The sequence below is a fragment of the Triticum dicoccoides genome, chromosome 5B (assembly GCF_002162155.2).
Source record: "Triticum dicoccoides isolate Atlit2015 ecotype Zavitan chromosome 5B, WEW_v2.0, whole genome shotgun sequence".
Classification (NCBI taxonomy): Eukaryota; Viridiplantae; Streptophyta; class Magnoliopsida; order Poales; family Poaceae; genus Triticum; species Triticum dicoccoides.
Genome location: NC_041389.1, coordinates 705832911 through 705848602, shown reverse-complemented (window position 1 = coordinate 705848602; position 15692 = coordinate 705832911). Strand labels below are relative to the sequence as shown.

Below are 15692 nucleotides of genomic sequence, written 5' to 3'. Positions count from 1 at the left end.
CTTGGGGGCGGCGGAGGGCGACGGCGTGGGCGGCGTACGGCGTCGGCGTGGGCACGGGGGCGGCGGACGGCGTCGGCATGGGCACGGGCGACAGCGACGGTGGCAGGGCAGTCTGGCGGCGTCGAGGAGGTCGGCGCATCGGGGGCAACTGGCGTGGGAAATCTGAAAATTTCCTAAGTGCTAGCTTATATAGCGAAGGCTTTGGTCCCGGTTCGTCGCACCAACCGGCACAAATGCCCCCCTTTAGTCTCGTTTGGTGCCACCAACCGGGACCAATGTCCTACGGCTAGCCGCGGTGCGGTGGGATGTTTAGTCCCACCTCGCTAGCCGAGGAGCGGCAGGGCCGGTTTATATGCCCTGCCCCGCCAGCTCCATTGAGCTCCTCTCCACTGCAAGCCTTTGGGCATAATCTCGCACTGCTATGCATGTGGGCCTGATGGGCCTGAATCCTGGCCCATGGATGGGTTTCTAGTCATATTCAGGCCGTGGTGGCCCAGTAGGTGGCATTTTGTTAATTTTTTCCCAGTTTTTTATTTTCTTTTTTGCTTTATTTATTTTATTTTGTTTCTACTTACAACAAAATACTTACTGTTGCTATTTTATTTATTTCAGGAAAATTCTTTTTACTTATAATGTTTTGAACAGAAAATACTTTGGTAATTTTAGGTCCATAAATATTTATATTATTAAAGTTTATTTTATTTTATTTTATTTTGTTTCTACTTATATATTTTATTAAAGTTTATTTTATTTGGTTTGGTTTCTACTTACATCATCAATTTTCATCCCTTTCTGACTTCATTTGTTATTTTTCATGCATTTACTGATTATTTTGAGGTATAAGTCCCTGAAATTGAAAAGCATTTCAAATGAACTCCGAAAAGGTTGAAATTTGGCATGGTATCATCATTTCATCCACATAGCATTTGCAAGAAAGTTGAGAGGGTTACGGCAAAAACTGGATGCACTTCGTGTACAAAACGGACAATATCTTTCGAAGTATCACGATTTCATACGGAAACATGTCTGTTACAATAGGCATTTCAAATGAACTACGAAAAGGTTGAAAGTTGGCATGGTATCATCATAATAGTTGTGGAGAGAAGGTCTTCACTTTTTCTTCGCTTGTGTCATTTCCTTATTGCGCCATAACCATGGATAATCTTCATCATTTATCAGGATGCTTGGGTCAGCCTGTACTTTGAAGGGAGGAATTTCGTGAAACTTTTCATAATCTTCAGATATGTCTGTCTTGCCCTCCAATCCCACGATGTCCCTTTTTCCTGAAAGAACTATGTGGCGCTTTGGCTCATCGTATGATGTATTCGCTTCCTTATCTTTTTTTTTTCTCGGTTTGGTGGACATGTCCTTCACATAGATAACCTGTGCCACATCATTGGCTAGGACGAATGGTTCATCTGTGTACCCAAGATTGTTCAGATCCACTGTTGTCATTCCGTACTATGGGTCTACCTATACCCCGCCTCCTGACATATTGACCCATTTGCACTTAAACAAAGGAACCTTAAAATCATATCCATAGTCAAGTTCCCATATGTCCACTATGTAACCATAATATGTGTCCTTTCCCCTCACGGTTGCTGCATCAAAGCGGACACCGCTGTTTTGGATGGTGCTCTTTTGATCTTGGGCGATCGTGTAAAATGTATTCCCATTTATCTCGTATCCTTTGTAAGTCAATACAGTCGAAGATAGTCCCCTGGACAACGAGTAAAGCTCGGCACAAACGATGTTCTCACCTCTGAGGCGTGTTTCCAACCAACTGCTGAAAGTCCTGATGTATTCACTTGTAATCCAGTCGTCGCACTGCTCCGGGTGTTTGGAGCGCAGACTGTTTTTGTGTTCATCGACATACAGGGTCACCAAGGTAGAGTTCAGTAGTGCTGTGTAGTGTGCTTGAGACGAAGAATATCCGTCCCTGCATATTATTGAGTCCCCTCCAAGCGTGCCTTTTCCAGTAAGTCTCCCCTCATACCACGATTTAGGGAGACCTATCTTCTTAAGGCCAGGAATGAATTCAACACAAAACCCAATGACATCCTCTGTTTGATGGCCCATGGAGATGCTTCCTTCTGGCCTAGCGCGGTTATAGACATATTTCTTTAGGACTCCCATGAACCTCTCAAAGGGGTACATATTGTGTAGAAATACGGGGCCCAGAATGACAATCTCGTCAACTAGATGAACTAGGACGTGCGTCATGATATTGAAGAAGGATGGTGGGAACACCAGTTCGAAACTGACAAGACATTGCACCACATCACTCCTTAACCTTGGTATGGTTTCTGGATCGATCACCTTTTGAGAGATTGCATTGAGGAATGCACATAGCTTCACAATGGCTAATTGGACATTTTCCGGTAGAAGCCCCCTCAATGCAACGGGAAGCAGATGCTCATAATCACGTGGTAGTCATGAGACTTTAGGTTCTGGAACTTTTTCTCTGGCATATTTATTATTCCCTTTATATTCGATGAGAAGCCAGTCGGGACCTTCATACTAAGCAGGCATTCAAAGAAGATTTCCTTATCTTCTTTGGTACGAGCGTAGCTGGCAGGACCTTCATACTGCTTTGGAGGCATGTCGTCTTTTTCATGCAAACGTTGCAGGTCCTCCCGTGCCTCACCTATATCTTTTGTATTTCCATACACGCCCAAGAAGCCTAGCAGGTTCACGCAAAGTTTCTTCATCACGTGCATCACGTCAATCGAAGAGCGGACCTCTAGGTCTTTCCAGTAGGGTAGGTCCCAAAATATAGATTTCTTCTTCCACATGGGTGCGTGTCCCGCAACATCACTCGGAACAGATAGTCCGCCAGGACCCTTTCCAAAGATTACTTTTAAATCATTGACCATAGCAAGTACATGATCACCGGTACGCATGGCGAGCGTCTTCCGGTGATCTGCCTCGCCTTTAAAATGCTTGCCTTTCTTTCGACATTGATGGTTGGTCGGAAGAAATCAATAATGGCCCAGGTACACATTCTTCCTGCATTTGTTCAGGTATATACTTTCGGTGTCAGCTAAAAAGTGTGTGCATGCGTGGTATCCCTTGTTTGTCTATCCTAAAAGGTTACTGAGAGTGGGCCAATCGTTGATGGTTACAAACAATAACGTGTGCAGGTCAAATTCCTCCTGTCTGTGCTCATCCCACACACGTACACCGTTTCCATTCCACAGCTGTAAAAGTTCTTTAACTAATGGCCTTAGGTACACATCAATGTCGTTGTCGGGTTGCTTAGGGCCTTGGATGAGAACTGGCATCATAATGAATTTCCGCTTCATGCACATCCAAGGAGGAAGGTTATACATACATAGAGTCACAGGCCAGGTGATGTGATTGCTGCTCTGCTCCCCAAAAGGATTAATGCCATCCGCGCTTAAGCCAGACCATACGTTCCTTGTGTCACGTGCAAACTCACCCCAGTACTCTCTGTCGATTTTTGTCCACTGCAACCCGTCAGCGGGTGCTCTCAACTTCCCGTCTTTCTTACGGTACTCACTGTGCCATCGCATCAACTTGGCATGCTCTTTGTTTCCGATCAGTCATTTCAACCGTGGTATTATAGGAGCATACCACATCACCTTCGCAGGAACCCTCTTCCTGCGGGGCTTGCCGTCAACATCACTAGGGTCATCTCGTCTGATCTTATACCGCAATGCACCGCATATCGAGCATGCGTTCAAATCCTCATACGCACCGCGGTAGAGGATGCATGCATGTATGTATCTTATGCACCTCCAATCCCAGAGGGCATACGACCTTCTTTGCTGCGTACGTACTGTCGGGCAATTAGTTATTCTTTGGAAGCTTCTTCTTCAATATTTTCAGTAGCTTCTCAAATCCTTTGTCAAGCACAACATTCTCTGCCTTCCACTGCAGCAATTCCAGTACGATACCCAGCTTTGTGTTGCCATCTTCGCAATTGGGGTACAACCCTTTTTGTGATCCTCTAACATGTGATCGAACTTCAGCTTCTCCTTTTGACTTTCGGATTGTGTCCTTGCATCGACAATGAGCTAGCGGAGATCATCATCATCGGGCACAGCGTCTGGTTCCTCTTAATCTTCAGCAGCTTCCCCCGTTGCAGCATCATCGCGCACATCCTCTGGTTCCTCTTGATCTTCAGCAGCTCTCCCCGCTGCAGCATCACCGTATTCAGGGGGCACATAGTTGTCATCGTCCTCTTCTTCGTCGTCGTCTTCCATCATAACCCCTATTTCTCCATGCCTCGTCCAAACATTGTAGTGTGGCATAAAACCCTTGTAAAGCAGGTGGGTGTGAAGGATTTTCTGGTCAGAGTAAGACTTCGTATTCCCAAATTTAGGGCATGGACAACACATTAAACCATTCTGCTTGTTTGCCTCAGCCACTTCGAGAAAATTATGCACGCCCTTAATGTACTCGGAGGTGTGTCTGTCACCGTACATCCAATGCCGGTTCATCTGCGTGCATTATATATAATTATGTGTGTAAAAAATAAGAAAATCAGACAAGTGTCTATCTAAAGTAAGAAAATCAGACAAGTATCTATCTAAAGTAAGAAAATCAGAAAGAAGATAAGAACAAAAGGCTCACCACGGTGGTGCCAGCGACGAGGTCGGCGCGGGCGATCGACGGCGGTGAAAACGGGGACGGTGTGTGACGGACCGCTAAATCTAGACACTCGGGAAAAATGGAGCTCCGAGGTCGAGCTTCGAGAGGAGAAAGCTTAACTACTGTGGCTCGGGCATTTCATCGAACACCTCATGTGCAAATGATGTGAGCTAGAGCACCCAAATGTCGTCCCCTCGCCGGCAAGGAAAAACAGAGCACTGTGGAGTGCTCTGCCGCGGCGATGGGTATATATAGGCAACTTATTTGTCTCGGTTCGTGGAAGGAACCGGGACTAAAGACACCCTTCTGTACCGGTTCTAGGCACGAACCGGTACCAATGGCTGTGGGCCAGGAGCGCAGCCCATTGGTCCCGGTTCGTGCCTAGAACCGGGATAAATGGATCCATACGAACCGGGACCAATGCCCACGAGGCCCCAGCCGGCCCCCTGGGCTCATGAACCGGGTCTAATGCCCCATGGGTCCCGAATCATGAAGAACCGGGACTAATGGTCTGGCCAGGCCCGAACCAAAGCCCTGTTTTCTACTAGTGTAGTGATCGGGCGCATATTAAAAGGTTGTGGTAACAAATTCTATTCCAAGATATACATGCTTCGACAATCGTCAATATGCAAAATAATTCTTTGTGCAAGTTTGTCGCGCCCATCTACGTTAGATCTCCAAACTTGAGAGGGGGTGCCTCCTAGCTCAGCATTCAAATACTCACAAGATGGCAATATTTAGCTTATGAGTATCTGTTGGGTTGAAACATTGCCTTATGAGCTCTTCGTCCCAAATCCCAGAATTTGGGTCAATGAGATCATTGACCATTGTTATTAAGGTGTGTCCTCTGGGGTTAATAATTCTTCTATCCGGACTGGACGGAATCAATGGATCAGACCATATATGAACATCCTCTCATGTAACAATCCTCAAAATGTATCCACGTTTGAACACCTCAAAGCCTTTAATTATACTTTGCGACGTAAATGATGATGATCCATTCTTCAAAGTCGCTTCAGGGAGACTACTATAAGGGTAATATTTCACTTTAAGAACTATGGCACATAGCGAGTATGAGTCTGTGATTAGTCTCCAACATTCTTTGGCTAGCATAGCCTGGTTGAAGCAGTACAGATCCATGAATCCCATATATCTGTCACCCTTGGGATAGCAATGTTTCCACCATGAAAACTAATGCATCTTTCTATTCTCTTCGCCATCTCCCCCACTAGAACTGTGCAATAATATCAGTTATCTCTTTGCAAATTCCTTTCGGTAAGGAAAAGAGTAACATCACAAAGGCAGTGATAGCTTGGGCTACTGATTTTAACAAAATTTCTTTACTTCCTGTTGACAACTGTTTCTCCATCCATCCAATTAGCCTATGTTTAGTTCTCTCACAAAAGTGTTTAAAACAGTCACTTCTATTTGCACCCACCATTGCAGGAAGTCTGACATACTTCTCAGATAGTGCCTCAATATCAATATGTAGCTCTTGACAAATCTCTGATCTATAAATAACATTAGTATTCGGACAGAAGAAAATACTTGATTTTGCCAAACTTACCAACTGTCCTGAATTTTGGCAATAGGTATCTAGCTCTTGATGTAAGGAAGCTGCATTGAACACATCTCCTTTCATGAGAATAAGAGTCATCGGTGAGATACGGATGGTGCATTTCTGCACAATATAATTCCCTCAAAGCCACCAGCTTCTTCTTCAAATTGCAACATACTAAACAAACCTTCTACACGTAAGAGGAATAAGTAGGGGGAGAGAGCATCTCCTTGTCTCATACCTCTCGTAGGATTAAAAAGCTCAGTCTCTTGAGAATTAAATCACACCTTATACCTCACACAGTTGATGCAAGACATCATCATCTCTATCCAGCTATGGAATCCCAGCTTTTGCATCATACTTTTAGAAAAGACTCATTCCACACGATCATAAGCTTTATGCATATCTAATTTCACCGCACATAAGCCTGCCTTTCCCGCTCTCTTGTTTTTAATCTCATGCACACACTCATATGCAATGAGGATATTGTTAGTGATTAGTCTCCCAGCAACAAAACACTCTAAGTTGGTGAGATAATTTCAGGCATAATACTTTTGAGGCATAAGGCAAGCATGTTAGAAGTAATTTTATGGAGTACATTGCATAAGATTATGTGCCTGTACTGAGTTACGACTTTTGGGTTATCAACTTTGGGTATCAACACAGTTGATGTATCATTCCAATCCATGGAAATTTTCCTGGAATTTATAGCAATCAAAAACTAAAACAACTTGACAAACATCATCGCCGGTAAAAGGGGCCAAGAGCATTCTATTCATATCTTTGGTTACCTTAGTTTCAACTTTTTCCACTAATGTCGGGTTAGTTCGGTCCACCTCAGTGGCAACGATGGTTTCTCCATAGATCATAGATGGGCCTTCTCTTCCTTTTTTTTCCCTTTACTCTGTCCTATCGTACTTTACCGGAGCACTAGGCCGTCGCCCCTCATGCCCTGGGCGGCTGGGCCAGAGCTGGCCCTGAGCAGGGGGAGATCCCTCAGATCTCCTCGCAGGCACCATGTTTGAAGGCGAGCACGACCCCGTTGGCTAGGACACACCAGCACCAGCTGCATCTGGCGGCCCTGCATGCGAGAAGACCTATGGATATGACCTTGACGGCGGTCGGATGTGGAGGGGATGTGGAGGCGTGTGCGGAGGCCACGCCCGTCGCGGTGCTGGTGGAGACTGTGGGGAGGCGGCGTGTTAGGCGGCAACGCATGGAGAGAAGCATCGGGGAGGTTGCAGTCGGCAAGGGCGTCCGTGCCGTGGGGCGGTGCTGCAGAAGAAGAATGCACTAGGGGCAGGCGAGCGGCGTGAGGGTGAGGGGGAAGAGAGGGGCTTGGGGATTGCGAGAAATGTGGTGGGTTTGCTCGGTATTATTTTTCATCGGTTTTTTATGTGCGGAGAAGAAATCGGGGTGGTGGGAGATTGAGCGAAATAAAACCATACGAAGAAAAACCAGACGAAGGTGGGAGGTGGGACGAAAAAAAATCCGAAACGAAGACTACCAAGTGCTTCATTAGGAGTAGAGATCCCGTGTTCCGGTACTCGCCAAACAACAAAGAACGTGGTAGCGACGATGTTACCAGTAGTGTGGACGGACGAATTTTGATCACAAAATGGAAAGAAGAACTAGAAGGACGGTTTGGTTTGGGATGAAGGCCAGAGGACTTAATATCAGGAAAAATGCATGGCTCGGCCGCCAAACCAAATAAGTTTAGTGATACCATAGGCGTCAACCAGATGTATACAAACTTGAGTGCCTAAAATCAGTTTAGGGCTACCATAGGCATCAACCAGACTACAAACTTGAGAACGTTAATGCAAAAGCGGCATCCACCTCTCGCATATTGCCAAATTTGGCAAGCTACCTCTTACACTGAGTGGTCTCAAGTCTCAGCAGGGCTAGATTATTCACTTCTTCAATGAGATAATTAAGTTCATGAAAACAACTTGTTCAGCGAGATAGTTGTGCACGGTTTATCCTAAGGCTGTTCCTTGCCTCACCGGATTCACTTTCAACGCTCCACCGACATTGAACTTCGACACGTCCTGGCTCCATTGCTAGTTTCCCCTATTAGCTATCGAGCCACAGCAGTGCAATGATGTTAGTATTTATGAGGGCAACCCCAATAGCTATCATTAGGCCGAAGTATGATGGTGTGTGGCTCCTCAGCGACTCACTGGCAACAACCACGGTGGTCTTGTTCATTAGAGAGCCTGAGAATACAAAATATTAGTTGTCAAAATAAGGAAGCATATAGAGTTTTTGTTGGTACAGAAATCGGATCTTACAGTTATAGTCTATCCAACCCAAGCGCATCTTCTCCAAGTTATATGTAAATATCCTATCACGTAAGACAAGATCTGACACAAGAGGGGCTAATCAGTTAGCAAGCATAATATCGTGCTTAACATCTCATGATTGGAAAATTTAATTAGTTGCTAGTACATTCAACATTAGGGCAATACTTTTTTTATTACGATAGTACTTACAAATTTATTTACTAGTTAAACAACGTTGGCATGGGCTGTTTGCCCAACTCCCATGCATGCTCGTAGGCGATTACTTTCCATAGAGAGCAATGACGCAATCTTTGAACTGATCAAGCACTTTCTGACCGTACATGGACTGCAGGTACGTAGTTTCACCACACACTATAGCAAGGTAGCAAAGATAGCTAGCAAGCTGCTTGATCAATCGCTATGGTGTCTAGCTAGCTTGATACGCTAGCAGATCGAGTCGCCGGCGAAACACTTTGTAAACACAAGCGAGACACAGGGACGCCGTGTATTTTCTTTATTGCTTTTTTGATCTATATATAGTTCGGTCATAAGGGGCAGTTTTAACGCATATTTATACTAGTACGCCAACATCATCTGTACAATATCAAGGGTTAAAGAAAAACAACGAGTAAAAAGCCGTTATCACTCTTCCACGAATATGGCTGGCTTGCGGACTGTGTTTACTATTATCATCATCATAATTTTTTTTTTTGAGAATGAGCTTAATTCATTTCAAGCCACCAAGACAGAATATGAGTCTTAGGCCTTATAGAAACATGTGCAGCTTAAATTTTCTAATTCAGTCGATGGGTAGATGACTAACCTCCTAGAATAGTGGCATGCTCAGAACCCTTGAACATCTTGCTACTTTGAAAGCCAATGCAGAATATGACTTCGTTGTCCTGCAAATCACGATATGATATTGCTTACCGTTAAGACAATCCCACCACCCCCAAAAAACATTTAACCATATATGCAATTATGAATAAATTTAATAAGGGCAGCTTTAATTAGAAGGTTACTGGAAGGTCAGATACAGCCTTGGGCACGAGATAGTTTGCCGGACCCACTCTCAATGGAACACCACCCTCAAAATATAGTGCCACTATTGGAAATTCAGATACATTGCTGTGAAGAAATAACCAAAATAATTGGTAAGTAATTCAGCATTTTGACGTACATGCATTAATTAATCTCCTAGTGAGAAAAAAAACCTTTTCCAGAAAATAAAACATTCATTTCCCGATATGACACTATAATTCACAGATGATGGAGCAGCATCAATTATCTGCAAATAGCCAAATATGAAACATTAGGACTGTCATATAGTACAATAAAATTATTGAAGTAGTGTAGACTCTCAAATTTTGGTTCTCCGACAAGAAAAAACTCACCGCTCTAATAACAGGGTCATAAACTCCATCTGGAAGGTATGCTAATGATGTTCCAGAATCTACAAATGTTTCTTGGGTCTTTGATGTTGTAAACAAGGAAGAATCAATAGGGACATTTTGACCATTGACAGAAATGCTCTTCATGTTCACGTTGTAACCAGGCCTGTAGTTTATCGAGGAAAGTAATTGATATAAAAGGATTCAGGAGGTTCCATTGGGAAGGTTAATGCACATTCCACTATGCAAACGATATAGCTGTATTGGTTGACTCTGACCACATAGGTCAACACAAGTTTCTTAGGTAAAAAGGAATATCAAGAAAAAATATATAAATGTACACTTTATATTTTCAAACTGAATGTTGTACATATAAATTCTAACGTAGAATTGGAAAATAATAGATTGTGCAAATAAATTTAACTAACAATTGTATTCTGCCAAAGGCAACGCGATTGTGATTGGCCAAAGCTGTTATTATATCTGCGCCAACAATTTCTATCCTCGATACTTAACAGTTAACACCAAACAGGGAAGAAAAAGTGCGGTACTGAAACAAAATAGAGTGATGTAGAATTCTGACTTTGAAAATGATGCAATCAAAGTAATTCTAGAAAAGAACTCACCGTGATGAAACGAGTGGAGTAAATAGAAATCCTGGCTCTACAACTTCACCGAGAACAAGAATGCCACCACCATCACCTGAACTTGTCAGACAATGAGAGAAGGCCTTAGGAGACACCCCTTGAGAGCTCAGTTGCAACATAACAGATGGTGCAGCCTTTCCAAACCCCATAATTCCATCTTGTTGCAGTGCCCCTGACTGCGAGTCACTACATCTGTTGAAAAAAATTTGGTTAAAATATCGTTAGTTGATAGTAGTTATTAGTGACACTATGTTTCTTACGACACATTAGCTCATAGGGAGTTTATATGAACATGACTGAAAAAATAACTGTACCCAAAGACGACGGAGGCAGAAGAAACAGTAGCCCCCTCACTTCCGTTTCCCATGACAGTGTCGAAATGCATTATATCAGACACATAGTACCCTCCCGTGGTAGTTCCATCGGCATACTCCTGCCAGTAACCACATTGGTTGTTTGGAGTGTCCGAGGCTTGACATATCGAATTCTTTGATTTGATAGCATGTTTACACATGTCATCAGAGCATGATATGTTGGACGACGTTGAAGAATTGTTGGGGTTGTACACCTCCAATGTGTCCTGGGAAAAGTACAATGATAAAACATGATTACATCACAAGGTAGAGAAAACAGACTGAAAATAGATTCATTCTCCAGTCATATGGATTAGAGATTGGAGAATGGACGCCTTACATAGATTCGACCTGGCGTCGGGCAATCAGGGCAGGGGCTGCAAGTAACCCACATGATGTCGCTACCGGTATCAAATTGCACAGAATAATTTTTCGGTGGGTTGCCCAAAGTCACGAGTGTATAATACAGCCTGAATTTCAAACTTCAGAAATTAGATACAATGATAAGAACAGAATGCCATAAGAGGAAGTTGATGAATCACAAGACAGTGGTAAATAAAAACTGGAGAACAAAGAGAGACATGTGAAGGGCAAAAGAATAGTTTGTTTTGTGTTCACCACGCAGAGAGAACAAAATAAATGGAAGTGATTGTCTGGTGGCTAGAGTCATGTTGGTATGCTGGCTCACTCTAGCTGCGTACCCCGGCTCGGTGATGTGCGATGTTACGGACGAAAGTCTTGCCCGTCTTCGGTCGGTGTCTAAGCTCGCGGTTTTGTTTGGGGCCACACACATTCAGACGGTAGGCTGAAACTGAACCAGACTAACAACTGAATATATACTACTAGCAGATCATCATACTGAAGCTCACATCTTCAGATCAGCAGCACACATCCTTATACTAATTACATGAACTAGGGGATCGCAAGTTCGCAACTGGTAGGGGATGGTTGGTGTTGATTTAGCTGTGAACAACAGGCACAGGCAGAGAAGAGCAGAGCTTACCCGGGCATGCCCACCAAGTCGAAGTCCGGCACGCTCGTCCTGCTAGCGAACCGCTTCTTGTCCAGGTTCTGGAGCGTCTCCAGGGACGATGCCGGCAGCGGCACCGTGCGTTGGAGCAGAAGCGCCGGCCTCGACGCGGCGGACTTTGCCACAGCGGCGGCGGCAGCGGCCAGGAGCACCGCCACCGCCATGAACCAGGCCGCTGCGGCAGGCTTCATGCGCCGTTCCAGATGCTCGGAGGCGGCAGAAGCTCAATGCAATGAGTTGTTTGCTGCGCGGGCGCGGGGGGAGGGGGGTGGGGGGATGATTGACTGGTTCTTATTGCATTGTCGGTCCCGCAGGCGACAACACGAGACAGGGATTATTTGTGCTAGAATCAATTTACAAATTGGTTTAACTTATTAATAATACATCTCCGACTTTACTCTTTTTTTTGTGGGGCTCTAACTACTCCTTTGACTTTATAAAACTAAGTTATTCAAAACAAAGTAATACAGAAAGTATCACAAAATTTAAAAATATATTTTATGATGCAGTTTTACTGTTTCTTATAGCAACAAAATACTATGACAAATGAAAGTGAAACCTACACCTTCAAGAATACATCTGGAATAATAGTTTGTATATGGCAAGAATAAATACGTACTCCGCTTTTGGCACGCTAAAGATGAGAGGAGGAGAGCTGGTCTCCCCTTTACTTTTTTCTCTCGGTCTCATGCAAGCCTCAGCCGAGAAAGAGGAGCATCTCCATCTTTATTTCCAAGTGAAGTGACATGCCCCATCAGCGCCCGTGCACGCCCTCCTCTCGTACAGTACAGGGTTTCCTTTCTCTTTTGTGTGGTCATCATGTGAGCACCGACATGCGAATCAGTACGAGGACGGTGGACTGCATGTGTGTGATCAGGGGCGTACCCATGTTTAACTACCCAGGTGCACAGGACACCGGGTGCAAAACTTTTTCTTTGTAAGTTCCTTGTAAAGTTTAGTGTGTGACACCCCATCTTCAATTGGAATTTATGGGTGATTATATGCTAGGACACCTGATCATTTCCTTTCTGGGTCCGCCCCTGTGTGTGATTGGAATCGTTTGCATGTCCAGAACTGGGTAGGGCAATCATCTATCCAGTCGCCCGTCAAGCGGACCAGCGACTGAGCGACTGAGCGACCGGTGTGCTAATTGTAACTGAACAATAAGTAGAACTAAGAGGAGAAAAAAAGCTAGCACGACGCCGGAATCAGTCATCTAGATCGAATTTTCCACCCCCTTTGAACAGGTGTTCTCTGCTTGTTGTTGCTGCTGCCTTGACAGCCATATTCTCTGCCACCCATTGGTTTTCCTTTAGGGAAGGCTACAACTTTGCAACCTTGTGAGACATGGTCTATCTACCTCAATGCAACAGCTAAATGCTGCTCTTTCGTAAAGATAAGACTAATAATAATAAGAAGAAGAAGCAGATTTTCAAACAATCAATATTTGCATCGTTTCTGTCTTTTTTTTTCGAAACGGAGGCATAAGATTTGCCTCATCTATTAAATAAGGAGAGAATAGAGTTTAGAGTTTTACAGGACACCCCATACAAGCGACATGACAATTACTCACATACAATGATAGTCCCTAGCTTCTTGGCGCCGGCAGTAACCCATAACTTTGCCTCACCAATGATGGTTTGGAGGAGAATAGGTGGTGGCGCAAATTTTTGCCGAAATACCCTAGCATTTCGCTCGTTCCAAATGGTCCAAGAGGTGAGCATGACGAGAGAGGACATGGCATGCCAATTCGGGTTTCGGTCATCGGTACGCTTGACCCACCACTCCTTGACGGATTCATCAAGATGCCAATCGGGAATGTTGACGTGAGGTAGCCCAAGCTTCTCGATGATAGATCTCCAAAGCCTAAGAGTGTAACGACACTTGAAGAAGAGGTGTGGCCCCGTTTCTTGCTCTCTCTTGCATAGTGGACAAAGACCACAATTTACCCAACCACGCTTCTCCAATTGATCGGCGGTCCAAATTCGGTCTTGCAGGGCAAGCCACACAAAGAATTTTACCTTAGGGGGTGCCCAAGCCTTCCAAACCATACGGTCCATGGGAGAGAGAGTCAATCCAAGGAACAGAGCCTTGTACGCAGTGGCCGCCGAGTAGATCCCATCGTTCGCATGTTTCCAAGTAATGTCATCTTCGGCTTGGTCGTCAAGGGGGAAGTCATGAACAAGCATCCAAAGAGTGAACAATTCGCTAATGTGGCGAATGGAGATAACAGTGTTTGGATTGATTTTGAGAATCCATGCATTCTCATAGAGGGCTTCACGCACCTTCCAATTCTTTCTCCTTGAGGCCTCGTAGATTAATGGAGCAATATCCATGGGTTTCCGCCCAAATAGCCAAGGGGAGTGCCAGAACGGTGTTTTTGCACCGTCACCCACAGTGATAGTTGTAGAGGTGTAGAAAAACTCGAGGTCCTCGGCGGTGCAAGGGTTACCAAACCCCACCCAAGGCTTGTGGGGCTCCTTCCATTCATACCACAGCCAACGAAGACGTAAAGCTCGCGAAATTTTTTCGGTGTTGAGTACCCCCAGGCCACCATATTCCTTTGGCCTACAAACTATTTTCCAATTGACTTTGCACTTGGCTCCCGTTGTCTTATCCGCACCGGACCATAGGAACGACCTCTCCAATTTATTTAGGTTGTTGAGCGTACTTGGCGGCACAATGAGAGGCGTGATTGAGTAGATCGCTTGGGATGAAATGACTGATTTGACAAGTGCCGTGCGGCCGATGGTAGTGATATTTTGGCCATCCCAAGTGGCCAATTTGCTCGCCGCCTTGTCCTCAAGGTATTGGAAATCCACCTTTCTGAGCCGCCAAACAGAGAGAGGCAAGCCAAGATACTTCACCGGGAAAGTAGCACGAGTTGCAGGCAAGCTCTGAAGAGTGTGCCCAAGATTAAGATGACCACATCGAATTGGCACAACGGAGCTTTTCTGAAAGTTGGTGCATAGACCTGTCACTTCGCCAAAGCCTCTCAAGATGGAAGCCAGATTGTCAACGTCCCTTTTGATAGGAGCCAGAAAAACAGCAGCATCATCCGCATATAGGGAGGTTCTCACCGTAGGCCCCCGCCCACGTATCTTGTGAAGAAGGCCTTTCCGGGTTGCCAAATCCAGAATCTTATGCGGCGGATCAATCGCGATGACGAAAAGCAGGGGGGAAATGGGGTCCCCCTGCCGGAACCCCTTCCCATGCTTAATGGGAAGGCCGGGGATGCCATTTAAGAGAATACGAGACGATGACGAGGATAGGAGTGCGTAAATCCAAGCCCGGAACCTATCCGGGAGACCCAAACGCTGAAGGAGATCTAACATGTAGCCCCACTTGACGGAGTCAAAAGCCTTTCTTATATCCAGCTTGAAAAGAAGAGACGGGGTCTTGCACTTGTGTAAGCGCCTAGCAAAATTACGAACGCACATGAAGTTGTCATGTATGCTACGCCTCTTTATGAATGCACTTTGCGCGTTGGAGACAAGGCAGTCCATGTGTGGAGCCAGCCGGAGCGAAAGGATCTTGGCAATTATTCTTGCGATGGCGTGGATGAGATTGATAGGTCTGTAATCAGAGATGCCTTCCGCGCCCTCCTTTTTGGGCAATAGCACAACATTGGCAGAATTCAACCAATGCAGGTTGGAGGTGTGGAGAGAGTCAAAACACTGGATGACTCTCATGACCGTAAGCTTGATGATGCCCCAACACTTCTTGAAGAAGACCCCTGTGAAGCCATCCGGACCGGGCGCCTTATCACTAGGCATCTCCTTTATGGTGGCCCAAACCTCATCTTCCGTGA

At 45.0% G+C, this 15692-nt stretch overlaps 1 protein-coding gene across 2 annotated transcripts; it reads right to left on the bottom strand.

Annotated features, from left to right (window-relative positions):
• Positions 1-7890: 7890 nt before the first annotated feature.
• On the bottom strand, positions 7891-11977 carry LOC119306766 (aspartic proteinase 39-like). 2 transcript variants are annotated; one of them, XM_037582899.1, is made up of 10 exons: positions 11855-11977; positions 11192-11321; positions 10813-11078; positions 10478-10690; positions 9855-10017; positions 9675-9748; positions 9483-9588; positions 9284-9362; positions 8470-8541; positions 7891-8394 (listed from the first exon to the last, which is right to left on the bottom strand). In XM_037582899.1, the coding sequence occupies exons 1-10, from the start codon at positions 11860-11862 to the stop codon at positions 8252-8254; spliced, it is 1254 nt and encodes a 417-aa protein (XP_037438796.1). In that variant the 5' UTR covers positions 11863-11977; the 3' UTR covers positions 7891-8251. The 2 variants fall into 2 exon arrangements, with proteins under 2 accessions (XP_037438796.1, XP_037438798.1); XM_037582901.1 differs by lacking the exon at positions 8470-8541.
• Between the last annotated feature and the right edge of the window lie 3715 nt (positions 11978-15692).